Here is an 18,974-nt window from a genome sequence, read left to right on the forward strand (position 1 = left end):
AAATTGATGGCTTATTTTCCATGTCCATTTTTAAAAGGGGGACCTCCATGATAACGATTTTAATATTCAACTAGATGAGGCAATTCTTGAAGGAATGGCGTGTGAACGCTCCAATGCTGAAGTTGAAGTGAAATGCTGACAGAATGTAAGATGGATGTAAGAATGGTTTGAATTTTGAAGAGTCGGAATTTCCAGGAAAACCGGAATTTGGTTTGGAACTTGGGAAAGTGTTAGTTTGAAAGTCCAGGATGAGTGGAATGTGTTGATGTTGGAATGCTTTGAATGGGTTGTAAAATGTGGGAATTGTGCAACTTGGAAAAATGGACAATTTATTTTGAATGGGGAAAATGGAAAAAAAAATGGAATTATGGGAAATCCGGGAATTTTTTTTTAGAACTGTTGAAGTAGAGCACACAATTCCTGAACAGGCTGAATATTTTGTAGTTGGAACAGTTTGAATCGGATGAAAATTGTGGAACTTTGAAGAATGTCGATGGGAATTTCCCAAAAAATTGGGAATTTCAGAAAAAGCGGGAATTTTTTTTTAAATGTTCAAAGACTTGAATGTTCTGATCGAAATGGTTGGTGTTGGAATTTTTTTACATTGGTCGAGAAATGTTGAAGTAGCAACCTTTTTTAAATGAGAAATGGTATTACGGAAATTCCTGGAATTTCGGGAAAACCGGGAATTTTTTCAGTTCAAAACACATTTATTGTCTGACCACTGATTAAGATGAATGATTTGTTGGTGGAATAGTTCAAGTGGGTTGAAAAATGTGGAAGGAGTAGTCGCCAGAAAAAAGGGTGGAAATAGGACTTTTGAAAACCAGGAATACTGGAAAATCCTGGATTTTTTTGGAATTTGGAAAAAGAGTAGTTTGAATTTCTAGGATGGTGAAATGTGTTGATGTTGGAATGCTTTGAATGGGTTGAAAAATGTGGGAATTATGCAAATTGGAAAAATGGACAATTAATTTTGAATGGGGAACATGAAAAAAAAAAGGGAATTATGGGAAATCCGGGAATTTTTTAAGAACTGTTGAAGTAGAGCACACAATTCCTGAACATGCTGAATATTCTGAAGTTGGAACAGTTTGAATCGGATGAAAATTGTGGAGCTTTGAAGAATGTCAATGGGAATTTCCCAAAAAATTAGGAATTTCAGGAAAAGCGGGAATTTTTTTCAAATGTTCAAAGACTTGAATGTTCTGATCGAAATGGTTGGTGTTGGAATTTTTTACATTGGTCGAGAAATGTTGAAGTAGCAACATTTGTAAATGAGAAATGGTATTACGGAAATTCCTGGAATTTCGGGAAAACCGGGAATTTTTTCAGTTCAAAACACATGTATTGACTGAACACTGATTAAGAGGAATGATTTGTTGGTGGAATAGTTCAAGTGGGTTGAAAAATGTGGAAGGAGTAGTCGCCAGAAAAAAGGGTGGAAATGGGGCTTTTGAAAACCAGGAATTCTGGAAAATCCTGGATTTTTTTGGAATTTGGATAAAGAGTAGTTTGAATTTCTAGGATGGTGAAATATGTTGATGTTGGAATGCTTTGAATGGGTTGAAAAATGTGGGAATTATGCAAATTGGAAAAATGGACAATTCATTTTGAATGGGGAAAATTTTGAAAAAAAAAGGAATTATGGGAAATCCGGGAATTTTTTTTAGAACTGTTGAAGTAGAGCACACAATTCCTGAACAGGCTGAATATTTTGAAGTTGGAACAGCTAGAATCGGATGAAAATTGTGGAACTTTGAAGAATGTCGATGGGAATTTCCCAAAAAATTGGGAATTTCAGGAAAAGCGGGAATTTTTTCAAATGTTCAAAGACTTGAATGTTCTGATCGAAATGGTTGGTGTTGGAATTGTTTTACATCGGTCAAGAAATGTTGAAGTTATGACTTTTGTAATTGAGAAATGGTATTACGGAAATTCCTGGAATTTCGGGAAAACTGGGAATGTTTCCAGTTCAAAAAACATTGATTGACTGAACACTGATTAAGAGGAATGATTTTTTGGTGGAATAGTTCAAGTGGGTTTAAAAATGTGGAAGGAGTAGTCGCCAGAAAAAGGGTGGAAATAGGGCTTTTGAAAACCAGGAATTCTGGAAAATCCTGGATTTTTTTGGAATTTGGAAAAAGAGTAGTTTGAATTTCTAGGATGGGAAATATGTTGATGTTGGAATGGTTTGAATGGGTTGTAAAATGTGGGAATTGTGCAACTTAGAAAAATGGACAATTTATTTTGAATGGGGAAAATGGAAAAAAAAATGGAATTATGGGAAATCCGGGAATTTTTTTAGAACTGTTGAAGTAGAGCACACAATTCCTGAACAGGCTAAATATTTTGTAGTTGAAACAATTTGAATCGGATGAAAATTGTGGAACTTTGAAGAATGTCGATGGGAATTTCCCAAAAAATTGGGAATTTCAGAAAAAGCGGGAATTTTTTTTAAATGTTCAAAGACTTGAATGTTCTGATCGAAATGGTTGGTGTTGGAATTTTTTACATTGGTCGAGAAATGTTGAAGTAGCAACATTTATAAATGAGAAATGGTATTACGGAAATTCCTGGAATTTCGGGAAAACCGGGAATTTTTTCAGTTCAAAACACATTTATTGACTGACCACTGATTAAGAGGAATGATTTGTTGGTGGAATAGTTCAAGTGGGTTGGAAAATGTGGAAGGAGTAGTCGCCAGAAAAAAGGGTGGAAATAGGGCTTTTGAAAACCAGGAATTCTGGAAAATCCTGGATTTTTTTGGAATTTGGAAAAACAGTAGTTTGAATTTCTAGGATGGTGAAATATGTTGATGTTGGAATTCTTTGAATGGGTTGAAAAATGTGGGAATTGTGCAACTTGGAAAAATGGACAATTCATTTTGAATGGGGAAAATTTAAAAAAAAAAGGAATTATGGGAAATCCGGGAATTTTTTTTTTTAACTGTTGATGTAGAGCACACAATTCCTGAACAGGCTGAATATTTTGAAGTTGGAACAGTTTGAATCGGATGAAAATTGTGGAACTTTGAAGAATGTCAATGGGACTTCCCAAATAATTGGGAATTTCAGGAAAAGCGGGAATTTTTTTCAAATATTCAAAGACTTGAATGTTCTGATCGAAATGGTTGGTGTTGGAATTTTTTTTACATCGGTCGAGAAATGTTAAAGTAGTGACATTTGTCATTGAGAATTGGTATTACGGAAATTCCTGGAATTTCGGCAAAACCGGGAATTTTTCCAGTTGAAAACACATTGATTGATTGAACATTGATTAAGAGGAATGATTTGTTGGTGGAATAGTTCAAGTGGGTTGAAAAATGTGGAAGGAGTAGTCGCCAGAAAAAAGGGTGGAAATAGGGCTTTTGAAAACCAGGAATTCTGCAAAATCCTGGATTTTTTTGGAATTTGGAAAAAGAGTAGTTTGAATTTCTAGGATGGTGAAATATGTTGATGTTGGAATGCTTTGAATGGGTTGAAAAATGTGGGAATTGTGCAACTTGGAAAAATGGACAATTCATTTTGAATGGGGAAAATGAAAAAAAAAAGGAATTATGGGAAATCCGGGAATTTTTTTTGAACTGTTGATGTAGAGCACACAATTCCTGAACAGGCTGAATATTTTGTAGTTGGAACAGTTTGAATCAGATGAAAATTGTGGAACTTTGAAGAATGTCGATGGGAATTTCCCAAAAAATTGGGAATTTCAGAAAAAGCGGGAATTTTTTTTAAAATGTTCAAAGACTTGAATGTTCTGATCAAAATGGTTGGTGTTGGAATTTTTTTTACATCGGTCGAGAAATGTTAAAGTAGTGACATTTGTCATTGAGAATTGGTATTACGGAAATTCCTGGAATTTCGGGAAAACCAGGAATTTTTTCAGTTCAAAAGACATTTATTGACTGACCACTGATTAAGAGGAATGATTTGTTGGTGGAATAGTTCAAGTGGGTTGAAACATGTGGCAGGAGTAGTCGCCAGAAAAAAGGGTGGAAATAGGGCTTTTGAAAACCAGGAATTCTGGAAATTCCTGGATTTTTTTGGAATTTGGAAAAACAGTAGTTTGAATTTCTAGGATGGTGAAATATGTTGATGTTGGAATGGTTTGAATGGGTTGAAAAATGTGTGAATTGTGCAACTTGGAAAAATGGACAATTCATTTTCAATGGGGAAAATGAAAAAAAAAAAGGAATTATGGGAAATCCGGGAATTTTTTTTAAAAACTGTTGATGTAGAGCACACAATTCCTGAACATGCTGAATATTCTGAAGTTGGAACAGTTTGAATCGGATGACAATTGTGGAACTTTGAAGAATGTCAATGGGAATTTCCCCAAAAAATTGGGAATTTCAGTAAAAGCGGGAATTTTTTTCAAATATTCAAAGACTTGAATGTTCTGATCGAAATGGTTGATGTTGGAATTTTTTTTACATCGGTCGAGAAATGTTGATGTAGTGACATTTGTCATTGAAAATTAGTATTACGGAAATTCCTGGAATTTCTGGAAATTCAAGGGGGGTTCCCAGATTGCAAATGAAACCTTGACCCTCTCTCTCCAAAAGTATCATTTATCTTTTGAAAAATGTACGTTGTTAAAATATACATCTAGAAGACGAATGCCACCGCTGTTTAAGGACAAGTTTCACCACACCTAGTGTGTGACAATCATTGGTACTTTAACTTGAACTAAAAGTGTTTCTCGCCTTCCTGTCGGTCGTTTTTTCTTAATAATGATCTGACAGCAATCAAGTGACCAAAGTGACGTCTTGAAGAAGATTGACGATCGATCATTTTTAGATCTTTTTTTTTAATGCCTGGCTGTCGATGGACTGCCACACCCTCCACCATCCACCGCTAGCTCGCCATCCACCTAAAGTGCACCCCTGGCCTACACTACTTAGGAGTGTAAAATACCAGATTTGATATGATATGATCTAGTCCAGCAAAATGATAAATCCAGCGGTCCGCTACTGTGAATGATGATGAAGTAGCCATGCATAATTAACAGCCGGGAGCAAAATGAGAAGATGATCATTATCTGGACTCCCATGTTTTATTCAAGCTGGTCATTTCACTCCCGCTCCCAGTCTGTGGAACGCTCTCCCTGACCCCCTGAGGGCACCACACACTGTGGATGCTTTTAAAAAAAGGCTTAAAAACCCTTCTTTTTAAAAAAGCCTTTTTTTTGTAGATATATGTGTGCTAGTTCTAGCTATTAGGCTGTTCTAGTTTTTATTATTATTATTATTTTGTTTTTTTACTATTTATTTTACTTGTTGGGGGCAGCTATTTGTGGTTCTAGCGTTGTTGTTTTGTTTTAAATGCACTGTAGCACTTTGAGGATTATTTGCTCAATGTAAAGTGCTTTTACAAATAAAATATATTGTTATTATTATTATTATTATTATTATTATTATTATTATTATTATTATTATTCACTGACACGTGCTGCATTATTCACCGCCGTGATTCTCCTGTAGTCTGGTTCTGTGTGAGGTCTTGGGTGTTATTCAAGCTGGTCATTTCACTCCTGCTCTCAGTCTGTGGAACGCTCTCCCTGACCACCTGAGGGCACCACAGACTGTGGATGCTTTTAAAAAAGTCTTAAAAACCCTTAAAAAAAAAATAGATGTATGTGTGCTAGTTGTTGTAGCTGTTCAAGTTTGTATTATTATTATTATTATTTTTTTTTTTTTTTTTACTATTTATTTTACTTGTTGGGGGCTGTTTTTTTTGTTTTTTTAAATGCGCTGTAGCACTTTGAGGTTGTTTGCTCAATGTAAAGTGCTTTTACAAATAAAATATATTATTATTATTATTATTATTATTATTATTCACTGAAACGTGCTGCATTATTCACCGCCGTGATTCTTCTGTAGTATTCTGTGTGAGGTCTTGGGTGTTATTCAAGCTGGTCATTTCACTCCCGCTCCCAGTCTGTGGAATACCCTCCCTGACCACCTGAATGCACCACAGACTGTGGATGCGTTTAAAAAAGTCTTAAAAACCCTTCTTTAAAAATTAAAAATAAATAAAAATTTAAAAAAATAGATGTATGTGTGCTAGTTGTTGTAGCTGTTCTAGTTTTTATTATTATTATTATTATTATTATTATTATTATTATTATTATTATTTTTTACTATTTATTTTACTTGTTGGGGGCTGTTTTTTTTGTTTTTTTTAAATGCACTGTAGCACTTTGAGTTTTTTTGCTCAATGTATAGTGCTTTTACAAATAAAATATATTATTAATATTATTCACTGAAACGTGCTGCATTATTCACCCCCTGTGATTCTCCTGTAGTCTGATTCTGTGTGAGGTCTTGGGTGTTATTCAAGCTGGTCATTTCACTCCCGCTACCAGTCTGTGGAACGCTCTCCCTAACCACCTGAGGGCACCACAGACTGTGGATGCTTTTAAAGAAGGCTTAAAAATCCTTCTTTTTAAAAAGATCTTTTTTTTTAGATATATGTGTGCTAGTTCTAGCTATTAGGCTGTTCTAGTTTGTATTATTATTATTAGTATTTTTTTTTTACTATTTATTTTACTTGTTGGGGGCAGCTATTTGTGGTTCTAGCATTGTTGTTGTTGTTGTTTTTTAAATGCACTGTAGCACTTTGAGTTTGTTTGCTAGATGTAAAGTTATTTTACAAATACAATATATTATTATTATTATTATTATTCACTGAAACGTGCTGCATTATTCACCCCCATGATTCTGTGTGAGGTTTTCGGTGTTATTTTTATTATTGTTATTATTATTATAGTTGTCACACGTGGCTTCTGCCCCCCCTGCAGGAACACTTCACGCCGGAGTGCAAATTCAAGGAGTCGGTGTTCGAGAACTACTACGTGACGTATTCCTCCATGATCTACCGCCAGCAGCAGTCGGGCAGGGGCTGGTACCTCGGTCTGAACAAGGAGGGGGAAATCATGAAGGGCAACCACGTCAAGAAGAACAAGCCGGCGGCACACTTCCTGCCCAAACCTCTGAAAGGTGAGCGACTGGAGACTTTCTGTTGCTGAAGTTAGTTTATTATTTCTTCGGTCGGTGGTCAACAAAATAAACTAACAAGTTTACATTCATAAATTGACAATTTTACAGACCGAAAGGGTTTCGGCTGAAGTTAAGCACTATATTTCGCCTAACTCTATAAACAATCTCAAATACAAGATATAAATATGACATTTCCTTTACACAACATATTATAAATACACTTTGTACACAACATAAACACTGTTCAATTATATACACAGTAAAGACATGTGAAACATCCCCGTACATGTGTTTACCAAAAGTGGAAATTAAGTGGAATATTCCAGTTAGAATTCACATATCAAGTCAAATATTTGTATAGCAGTCTCACAAAACTACTTATTTGCTGCATCAGCCTTAAAACCAAAGTTTTAATTTGAGCTATTTCTTACCTCCATGGTCATTTATTCATAGATCTAAACACAGGGAAATAAACTGAATAAAACTAGAATGATAAAAAATTTTAAACTCCGAGCACCGTTGAACCATACCCGACTTTTTGAGCATTTTAAGGGCCTCAAAAAGACGTCCAAATGTGTAGAAGAAAAAACACAGCCTTTTTAACAGGGCTCAGGGCCAAAATAAAATGAAATAAAATACAATAAAATAAAATTAAATTAAATTAAATTAAATTATATTAAATTAAATTAAATTAAATTAAATTAAATTAAATTAAATTACATTTAAAAAATGTTTTTAAATACAATAAAATAAAATACAAGTAATTAAATTAAATTGAATTAAACTAAATTAAATTAAATTAAATTAAATTAAATTAAATTAAATTAAATTAAATTAAATTAAATTATGATTGTAGCTGAGATCGGCTACGGCGCCCCCCGCAACCCTGAAGGGAATAAGCGGTAGAAATTAAATTAAATTAAATTAAATTAAATTAAATTAAATTAAATTTAATTTAATTTAATTCAAAAAAATAAAATACAATAAAATAAAATAAAATAAAATAAAATAAAATAAAATAAAATAAAATAAAACAGAACAGACCAAAACAAAACAAAAACGAAAAACATTTTTAAAGTGTGTTTCATACATAAAATAAATGCAACACAAAGTGCTTTGCAGACTCAAAAACAATATACACACACACACATATGCACATGTATGATCAAATGACTGCATGGCTGAGTACAGAGGAGACAGGTGAGTAAACACTATCACATGTAGCGTCCTCTCCAGCTAGCTAGCAACTAACGTCCGTCCTCGCCTCAGTGGCGGCAATTAAACTGTGTTCCCTACAAGAAATAGACAAACATGCTACACTTCACACCGGAGGAGGAGACCTAAAAGCATAACTAGCTGCTAAGCTCGCGGTTTGAATGTAAACAAAAGTGGGTGGATCTATACAAATGTGGATAGTAATGATACCAAGAATGTAATACTGTCGATTGAGTTATGAACTCCGTGTTCAATAGTTGTGGTAAAACATTTTTGTGACGGGGAACTTTGGTAAATCTTCTAGTCGTCCTCTCATTAGGAATCTATGTTTCTCCCCCGAGACCCCCCCGTAATAGCCTTTCACGTTCATTTAACTGGCAATCCGGGGGGTCTCAAACACACTTAAGATCAATAGCCACAGAATGATTGCCTCGCTTTGTGCTGAGCGAGCGAGACGTGAGGGAGACAACACTTTGAGGTGAGATAAAGGCGTGTAAGGAGGGGAATAAAAAAAGAGCATTTGCTGGCTTTTGTGCATTTTGTCTAAATGATTCAGCAGAAACAAATGTATATACAGTACACATATATATATATATATATATATATATATATATATATATATATATATATATATATATATATATATATATATATATATATATATATATATATATATATATATATATATATATATATATAAAACTTAGAAAATACAAATGAAAATGTTAGTAAATACTGATAAATCAGTACAAATAAATAATTAAAATGGTAAATAAATAAATGCTGTGGGTGGGCCAGGTGTCAAACCCATGCCATCAGCACAAAAGACAATGTGTACCACAACATTTAATACATTCAATTATATTTAATTAAATTAAATAAATTACAAATGTAAATTATGATTTAAAATACATGATAATAAAAAATGATTGAAGAAGTCAAAATAGTGACTAACATTGCACAATGTATAAATTGTCAAATGAATCCCAGGGCAGCTGTGGCTCCAAATGTAGTTTTATCACCATCCAAGTGTGAATGAATGAGGAGTGAATGAATGATGGCTTCTCAGTGTCACGCGCTTTGAGTCACCAAGAAATCTAATCCATCATTTTGTTTTTAATCGCAATAATCGCACTTTTGAATTTGGATTAATCACGATTAATCACAGGTTATTACTCAATTGCATCATTGAAATTCACTTTAAAAAATACTCCATCACTTTCACCATAATTAGATTTTATTGTCAGAATGTCAACTTGAAATAAAAATGTTTTACATGAACGCACAACCCTTTATTTGCTCAAAACTTGGTAGCACTGACCGTATACAGACCTGTGTCACCTTTCAGGTAACCATCTGCGGCTAAGATAAAGGAGTATTGCGGGCAAGATAAATTGCATGATTAATATGTGTATATACATAATTATTCAGATTTATTTTTTTGGTTATAAATCATATGCGTTATATTGTTATTTTTTGACAATTCTAGTATGGCTGAAAAATATGATTTAATAATACTTGAATGCAATATATTGCCAGATATACACAATAACTTAGATGTTATTTTGAAAAGAATAGCAGCAGTGTTGTTTGGGTGGTCAGGTCTTGCCACCCTGATGGCCCGTGTCAACAACAACACTTGTAATAATAATAATAATAGATTTTATTTGTAAAAAAGCACTTTCCATTGAGCAAACAACCTCAAAGTGCTACAGTGTATTTAAAAAATAAATTAATAAATAATACAAATAAATACAAATACAATTTAGAACTAGCATGCATATATCTAAAAAATTGATTTTTTTAAAATAATGTTGTTTCAGCCTTTTTTAAAAGCATCCACAGTCTGTGGTGCCCTCAGGTGGTCAGGGAGAGCGTTCCACAGACTGGGAGCGGCGGAGCAGAAAGCCCGGTCTCCCATTGTTCGTAGCTTTGTCCTCGGAGGTTGGAGGAGGTTAGTCTGTCCGGAGCGGAGGTGTGGTGTGGAGGATTTGGGGGTGAGCAGTTCTTTGAGGTAGAGGGGGGCATTTCCATGGAGGCACTGGTGGGTTAGTAGGGAGACTTTGTATTCAATCCTGAGTGGAACAGGAAGCCAGTGAAGGGATTTGAGAACTGGTGTGATGTGGTCGTATTTCTACACTCTCATCAGGATCCTAGCAGCACTATTCTGTTAGTACTGCAGCTTCTGGATGTTCTTGCTGGGGATCCTGACAAGAAGTGAGTTGCAGTAGTCTTGTACCCATCATTATTACCTTCCAGTGAAATGCATCCATCCACTGATGTGTTTACACAGATTGACACTCGAACAAAAAATAAATAACAACAACAACAAAATGCTGGGCTAAGTGAAGTGAGTGAAGGTTGCTGTCTCAGCCGGGCCTCCCTCTGGGACGAACACCAAATAGCATTCTAGGATGTGGACAACATCCTGAAACCAAATACTGCGGACCTCAGATTACGGCGATTCCGTCCTCGTAGTGGATGCTGAGATGCAAATTGGGCCGAATGCTGCAAACACAGCAGAGCAGAGCACATGCCTGTGCTGAATTTCTAATGCCCGGGCTGTGAATACAGGATTTGTTTTTAAGTGCAGAGCCGACCTGATCTGCTGTGACGTCTTGATTCAGCACTTTGCGGGAAGGCAGACCCTGCAGGACCCGTTCCACGCCCATCCCTGTGGTTCCCACACAGACCACATTCTATGAATTATAAGAAGCTGCTCGTTCTGCATTTTCCTGAGGCGTCTTACGGTTGTTTTAGAGACCAGAGTTAGGGTTGGATTAGTCTTAGCCCCTGTACCCAGGTCATACGGCCGATTTGCACGGTTTTGCAGCTTTCCTCTGGCAATGCCCATAGTTCACCATCTCTCTGGGATTGAGGGTTTTTAAGGGTTAGACAGTTACGGGTGAAGGTCTGATGAAGGTAAGTGTTGGTTTAGGTAAGTGTTGTGTTAGGGGTTGAGGTTATTGTAAGTTTTTGTTATGTTTAGCGTAAGGTAAGGTATTTCGGGGGCAGGTTACGGTTAATATATGTTTCGAATAGGGTTGTCCCGATACCAATAATTTGGTGCCGGTACCAACATTTATTTCGATACTTTTTGATTCTTTACTAAATAAAGGGAACTACGAAACCATTTCAATTTTGGTTTCATTTTGACAGAAAATCTTACAATACAATAAACATGTTTCCTATTGCACTCAAAGAACAATTTTAGAAGGTTAAAATTGAAATTAAAGGGTATTAAACACATTGTGTTTTTCTTGTTGCACTCAAAGAACATTTTCAATTGTCCATAATCAGGAATTCGGTTAGCATATAGTAAACAAAAGCTTTAGTAACATAATATTAAATAATTTAGGATTCATTTAAGAAAAACACAATTATTAGTAAGTACTAAAAACAAATCTGTGGATAAATGTACCCAGACAAGTCATGTAGCAGGTAAAACACACTTTTGTTAAAGATAAAACACAAATTGTAGAGATTTGTTACCAAATTCAGTCATCTTACTTGCATTAGTTGACGTTAAATGGGCGGTCTTAAAGCCGCTAATATTTGGCATCAATCCAAGCAGCTGTGTGCGTGTCTACTACCGGTATACCGAGCAACCCTAGTTTAGAGTAGTGTAGATTTGGGAATTGTAGGGTAAAGGTTAGCTTGGGTTTTTGCGAGGGTTAGTAGGGTTTATATTAGGGTAAGAATTAACCAAGGTTTGGGGTTGGGATGTTGTGTTAGAATTAATTTTAAGTGGCTTTAGTATAGGTTAGTGGGGGTTGAGGTTCGGAAATAAGGTAAGTTTGGGTTGGAGGCGGTTATAGGTTAAGGTCAAGTAAAGGTAAGGGTTGATTTAGTTAAGTGTTGTGTTAAGAGTTGAGATTATTGTAGGGTTTTGATAGGGTTAGGGTAAGGTGGGGGCTGATTAGGGTTAGTCAATGTTTAGAGTAGTATATATTTGGGAGTTATAGGGTTAAAGTTGCAAGAGTTTTGTGAAGGTTTGAGTGGTGTTCAGGTTTGGGTAATTATTCATTGGGGTCGGGGTGTTGGGTAAGGGTTTCTTTTAATGGGCTAGGGTTAAGATAGGTTAGTGAGGGTTGAGGTTGGCAAATTGTTTTCTCAGGGTGTGGGTTAGGGTAGGGTCTCTTACGGTAAAGGGACGGAATGTCAGAGTCAGGTTCAAGTTTGAGGTACAGGCTTACAGTGTTCTATAGTAAGTGTAGGGTGAGTGTTTAAGGTATACTGTAGGTCACGGTTAGGGCAGGTGATCAGGTTAGATGGTTAGGGTAGAGTTCAGATTAGAGATCTATGGTAGGGTAAAGGTAGAATGGTTTAGAGAAGGGTAGGGTCGTGGCTGCTAGGGATGGAGTTGTCACAGGGGAAGGTGTTACTAGGGTTTAGGTTTAGGGCTACTTCCTACTAAATTCCATTGAACAGATGAATCGTAGCTATTAGTCCTGAGTTGCTTTCTGATCCACAATCCTCTCCTCTTCCCACAGTGGCGATGTACAGAGAGCCATCCCTCCACGACCTGACAGAGTTCTCCCGCTCCGGCAGTGGCACACCCACCAAGAGTCGGAGTGCCTCGGCGATGCTGAACGGCGGCAAAGCTGTGAGCCAGAACGAGTCGACGTAGCCCCGCCTGCAGGACCGAACCTTGAAACCTTACCTCCAGCAGAGCGCGCATCCAAGCAGACCCTCTCTTGTATCAGCGGTTCAGCACTTGCTGCGACATACCAAACATCGACACCTAGAAAACATCAATGACGATCATTTAACAAAAAAAAAAGACAACACACTTGTGCATTTATCATGGTTAACAGCAATTAATCGCAAGAAACGTTCTGGACATTTAGTCTCCTCTGGGCTCATTTATTATGTATTTACTCACCAGTTTTGCTGTTCTTTTTCAACATTGCCGAGGTCATGTAGACAACGAGCACTCGTGCGTCCGTTAGACAGGGACAGGAAGCGAGTGGGCATTCAGGGGCAACCAGGTCCACGAGGCTGCAGGGGTACAGTACAAGCCCTGATCTCTGTCTCGTCCACACTTCTGTGAATACAAAGCCTATAAACTCGCCGGCGCGGTCCGAGGCCCGGCCAGACGGTAGCTCTCCTCGCGTCCCAGAGACCGAGCTCTCTAGCGCCGAGAAACCCAGCCTCGGTTCAGACGACCCGACATGTGATGTCTCAGCCTGGCGGCTCGTAACTTTTCAGAGACGCCACGGCTGCCCTTTTGTTTCTGCTAATTTTCCCAATTTGCCAAGAAGGATTCATTGGTTGTATCTACTGGTTTCTGTTCGTCCCCTCTTGTTCTCCGACCCTCGCCATTGATCAGTTTTGTTTGTCCCGCCGTTTGAAAGCAAGCTAAAGGCTAAACGAGAGAGTCTCCCTTTAAGTCGACGAAGCCTTCACGAAGGTGAGCTGGATTTGTTTACCCCCCTTTGTACATTTTAATGTGTGGCTTGTGCAGCCCTTTGAGACACTCGTGATTTAGGGCTGTATGAGTAAACATTGATTGATTGATTGAATGAATAAGGTTTGGACAAGAGGAAGTGATGTCATTCAGTCTTTTTTCTGAGTATCCGCTGCCGAGAAACCAAGCCTCGGTTCAGACGACCCGACATGTGATGTCTCAGCCTGAAGGCTCGTAACTTTTCAGAGACGCCACGGCTGCCCTTTTGTTTCTGCTAATTTTCCCAATTTGCCAAGAAGGATTCATTGGTTGTATCTACTGGTTTCTGTTCTTCCCCTCTTGTTCTCCGACCCTCGCCATTGATCAGTATTGTTTGTCCCGCCGTTTGAAAGCAAGCTAAAAGCTAAACGAGAGAGCCTCCCTTTAAGTCGACGAAGCCTTCACGAAGGTGAGCTGGATTTGTTCACCCCCCGATGTACATTTTAATGTGTGGCTTGTGCAGCCCTTTGAGACACTCGTGATTTAGGGCTGTATGAGTAAACATTGATTGATTGATCGAATGAATAAGGTTTGGACAAGAGGAAGTGATGTCATTCAGTCTTTTTTCTGAGATTCCGCTGCCGAGAAACCAAGCCTCGGTTCAGACGACCCGACATGTGATGTCTCAGCCTAAAAGCTCGTAACTTTTCAGAGATGCCACGGCTGTCCTTTTGTTTCTGATAATTTTCCCAATTTGCCAAGAAGGATTCATTGGTTGTATCTACTGGTTTCTGTTCGTCCCCTCTTGTTCTCCGACCCTCGCCATTGATCAGTATTGTTTGTCCCGCCGTTTGAAAGCAAGCTAAAGGCTAAACGAGAGAGCCTTCCTTTAAGTCGACAAAGCCTTCACGAAGGTGAGCTGGATTTGTTTACCCCGCGATGTACATTTTAATGTGTGGCTTGTGCAGCCCTTTGAGACACCCGTGATTTAGGGCTGTATGAGTAAACATTGATTGATTGATCGAATGAATAAGGTTTGGACAAGAGGAAGTGATGTCATTCAGTCTTTTTTCTGAGGATCCGCTCGACGGCCGAGGTTCAAAACTAGGATTCGGTGTCTCCCCCCCATGCCCTTCTTGTTCTGTCACAAAGTCCGTCTCTTGTCCTCGTGATCTGTTTCCTCCCCCCCCGTGCTCGTGTCATGACCCCTCGTCAACTTTATTGACCGTCCATAGAAATATGGCGCCCTTCCTTTCCCCGGATTGTTATGTGTTTGAGTAAATTATCGTGGTGATGCTATTTTCTATATTAAAAAAAAAAAGAATACTGTGGACTTTTAGGTGGCTTAACATTTTGTAGGGACATGTCATATTTGTAAGAGTAAACAAAACAAAAAACAAAAAAAGGGGCGGGGCATCTTCCCTTTCATGCACAGGGCATGTACGAACACGATGTCCCTCCAAGCTACGTATGACTTCTTTCTGGTACATGCTTTTTTTTTTGCAGGACTTTCTGTTCCTCGGTTCCCTCGGGAGGTGGTTCGTATCTGTTTGCATGGGAAGAAGGCAGGGGATTGTGGTCTAGAGCTGCATGATGTAGGCTGTATGTAATTAACCCACGTTGGATCATGTGTTCCAAGCTACCAGGATAAAAAAACTTTTAAGACAACATTATGCAGGCGAGACGTCCAAGCTGCCTGATGACTTCCAGTTGTTTATTATTTGTTGTATACACAAAAATGCACTGAATAAAATGTTTATATTAAGATATACTTTTAAAATGTGTCAGCGTTTCTTCTTTGATTGCTGATTTGACTTCCTGCAACCTTTAGTTCCTGTAGATGTGTGTTTTTTGTGTGTTTCCACTGCATTTCACAGTTTAGGGTAGTTTATTCCAATCAGGCTGATGACCTATGGAGGAGTAGTTCAGTATAAATGTAAATAAACATACAATGAGTCATATTTCCTTTACTAAAGTGTAAGCAAATAAAATACAATGCAATATGATGCAAAACTTTAAAAAAAAAAGTGTACCGATTTTACATCAAAAGTCAGGCTTTTGTCAGAAAGTTGCCATCTCGGTACAAAAAAAAAATACGAGGGTCAGAGGGGTAATTATTGTCCATTTTGGCTGTGAATAACAATATATAAAAAGAACATGTCAGTGATTGTCTCACAGCGACAACACGAACACATCATGTTTAGAGTTAGCATTAGCATTTGGGTGGAGGCCTATAAACTACACTGTAAAAAATGATCGAAAAAACTATGGCAAGCAATTGTTGGAAAGAAAAAAAGAGTTGATCACAGTCGTGAATGCAGTGTATTCCTGCAAAGCAAGAAACTGTAGATAACCTAAAGTACTGTGGTTATAAAACGAAGAAGACACATGACTTTACTGTGAAAAGAATGAAAAATTGCCCCCTGGGCAACTGGTGCAATGGACGTCGAGTGGATTTAGCATAATATTGTGGGAGTCCAGTCCATAGTGGATCTAACATAATAGTGTGAGAGTCCAGTCCATAGTGGTTCTAACATAATAGTGTGAGAGTCCAGTCCATAGTGGTTCTAACATAACAGTGAGAGTTCAGTCGATAGTGGATCTAACATAATAGTGAGAGTCCAGTCCATAGTGGATCTAACATAATAGTGTGAGAGTCCAGTCCATAGTGGATCTAACATAATAGTGAGAGTCCAGTCCATAGTGGATCTAACATAATAGTGTGAGAGTTCAGTCCATAGTGGATCTAACATAATAGTGTGAGAGTTCAGTCGATAGTGGATCTAACATAATAGTGAGAGTCCAGTCCATAGTGGATCTAACATAATAGTGTGAGAGTCCAGTCCATAGTGGATCTAACATAATAGTGTGAGAGTCCAGTCCATAGTGGATCTAACATAATAGTGTGAGAGTTCAGTCGATAGTGAATCTAACATAATAGTGAGAGTCCAGTCCATAGTGGATCTAACATAATAGTGTGAGAGTCCAGTCCATAGTGGATCTAACATAATAGTGTGAGAGTCCAGTCCATAGTGGATCTAACATAATAGTGTGAGAGTTCAGTCCATAGTGGATCTAACATAATAGTGTGAGAGTTCAGTCGATAGTGGATCTAACATAATAGTGAGAGTCCAGTCCATAGTGGATCTAACATAATATTGTGAGAGTCCAGTCCATAGTGGATCTAACATAATAGTGTGAGAGTCCAGTCCATAGTGGATCTAACATAATAGTGTGAGAGTCCAATCCATAGTGGTTCTAACATAATAGTGAGAGTCCAGTCCATAGTGGATTTAACATAATATTGTGAGAGTCAAGTCCATATTGGATCTAACATAATAGTGAGAGTCCAGTCCATAGTGGATCTAACATAATAGTGAGAGTCCAGTCCATAGTGGATCTAACATAATAGTGAGAGTCCAGTCCTTAATGGATCTAACATAATAGTGAGAGTCCAGTCCATAGTGGATCTAACATAATAGTGAGAGTCCAGTCCTTAATGGATCTAACATAATAGTGAGAGTCCGGTCCATAGTGGATCTAACATAATAGTGTGAGAGTCCAGTCCATAGTGGATCTAACATAATAGTGAGAGTCCAGTCCATAGTGGATCTAACATAATAGTGTGAGTCCAGTCCATAGTGGATCTAACATAATAGTGAGAGTCCAGTCCATAGTGGATCTAACATAATAGTGAGAGAGTCCAGTCCATAGTGGATCTAACATAATAGTGAGAGTCCAGTCAATATTGGGTCTAACATAATAGCGAGAGTCCAGTCCATAGTGGATCCAACATAATATTGTGAGAGTCCAGTCCATAGTGGTTCTAACATAATAGTGAGAGTTCAGTCCATTGTGGATCTAACATAATAGTGAGAGTCCAGTCCTTAATGGATCTAACATAATAGTGAGAGTCCAGTCCATAGTGGATCTAACATAATAGTGAGAGTCCAGTCCTTAATGGATCTAACATAATAGTGAGAGTCCGGTCCATAGTGGATCTAACATAATAGTGTGAGAGTCCAGTCCATAGTGGATCTAACATAATAGTGAGAGTCCAGTCCATAGTGGATCTAACATAATAGTGAGAGTCCAGTTCATAGTGGATCTAACATAATAGTGAGAGTCCAGTCCATAGTGGATCTAACATAATAGTGAGAGTCCAGTCCTTAATGGATCCAACATAATAGTGAGAGTCCAGTCCTTAATGGATCCAACATAATAGTGAGAGTCCAGTCCTTAATGGATCTAACATAATGGTGAGAGTCCTATCCATAGTGGGAATGGTTTTTATGGTAGAAAAACTGGCAGCTAAGTTGCCAGAATAACAAAATAACTTGTACAGTTTTTCCATGAACAATATAATGCTGTAAAAAATAATGTCAATTTAACACAAACATTCTGGCAACTAACCTGCCAGCTTTTTCCGTAAAACCCCCCCAAAAAACAGTTGTACTGTTTTTATATTTACCGTAAAATGTTGTGAAAAAACAACAACCCAAAAACACAAAATTATACAGTAAAATGTTGTAAATGTAAAGTTTTTACTGTAAAATGGACAGTTTACTTATTTATATAAATAATAATGAAATCATGCATTATTGTATGCCATGTGGCCCTCAATGAAAACATGTTTGACATCCCTGGTATAGAGCCTTGGTTGGTTTGAGTTTCACTTTCAACAATGATTACCTTATTTTTACACTTGCTCATTTATCAGGAAAAGACGTGTTTGACTTCCATTGTGTCACATTTGTCCTAAAGCCGACTTGAAGACTAATTTTGTGTTCTCAGCTGACAAAAGTTGCTCACCTCGCAGCTCACGTCTCCAAGCAACATCACCCGCTCCGGTGTGATCATTAAAAGGACAATTACACCTGAGTGCGGCCTTTTAAATCTGGAGAGCGGGGAAACGGGACAAAAAGGTGGCAATTAGGTGACGAGGCGGGAACAGGAGAGTGGTGTGGCATGGAGTTTTGTTAATAAGGTCAGCTCGCTCTGGCGAGGAGCACTTTGGCCTAATTGGAGGTTTTGTCCGTGATGACTCTCTGCGGGTGGATGCCCACGTGACATGTCAGTGACGACGGGGGGCAAAAGGTGTCAAAAATGGGAAAGAAGTGAAAGAAAAGTACCGTATTTTTCGGACTATAAGGCGCACTTAAAATCCTTTTCGTTTTCTCAAAACTCGACAGTGCGCCTAATGTACGGAATCATTTTGGTTGCGCTTACCGACCTCAAAGCAATTTTATTCGGTACATTGTGTAATGATAAGTGTGACCAGTAGATGGCAGTCACACATAAGAGATACGTGTGGACTGCAATTTCGACGCTGGTAAACAACACCAAAACTTTAAATGTCCCATTGAA

The 18,974-nt window shown here is 37.8% G+C and overlaps 2 protein-coding genes across 4 annotated transcripts in view; one reads left to right on the forward strand and one right to left on the reverse strand.

Moving 5' to 3' along the window:
• LOC133648233 (fibroblast growth factor 13) overlaps positions 1 to 15,378 on the forward strand; it is a 67,502-nt gene extending 52,124 nt beyond the window's left edge. The window contains exons 4-5 of the mRNA XM_062044122.1: positions 6,805 to 7,003; positions 12,712 to 15,378. Coding sequence (XP_061900106.1) covers positions 6,805 to 7,003; positions 12,712 to 12,848 — 336 coding nt within the window. The 3' untranslated portion in view covers positions 12,849 to 15,378. The remainder of the gene's footprint in view (positions 1 to 6,804; positions 7,004 to 12,711) is intronic.
• Positions 1 to 18,974, reverse strand: part of fgf13a (fibroblast growth factor 13a) — a 465,629-nt gene that overhangs the window by 252,785 nt on the left and 193,870 nt on the right. The window lies entirely within an intron of this gene.

The sequence above is a fragment of the Entelurus aequoreus genome, linkage group LG04, assembly GCF_033978785.1.
Source record: "Entelurus aequoreus isolate RoL-2023_Sb linkage group LG04, RoL_Eaeq_v1.1, whole genome shotgun sequence".
NCBI classification, from domain to species: Eukaryota; Metazoa; Chordata; class Actinopteri; order Syngnathiformes; family Syngnathidae; genus Entelurus; species Entelurus aequoreus.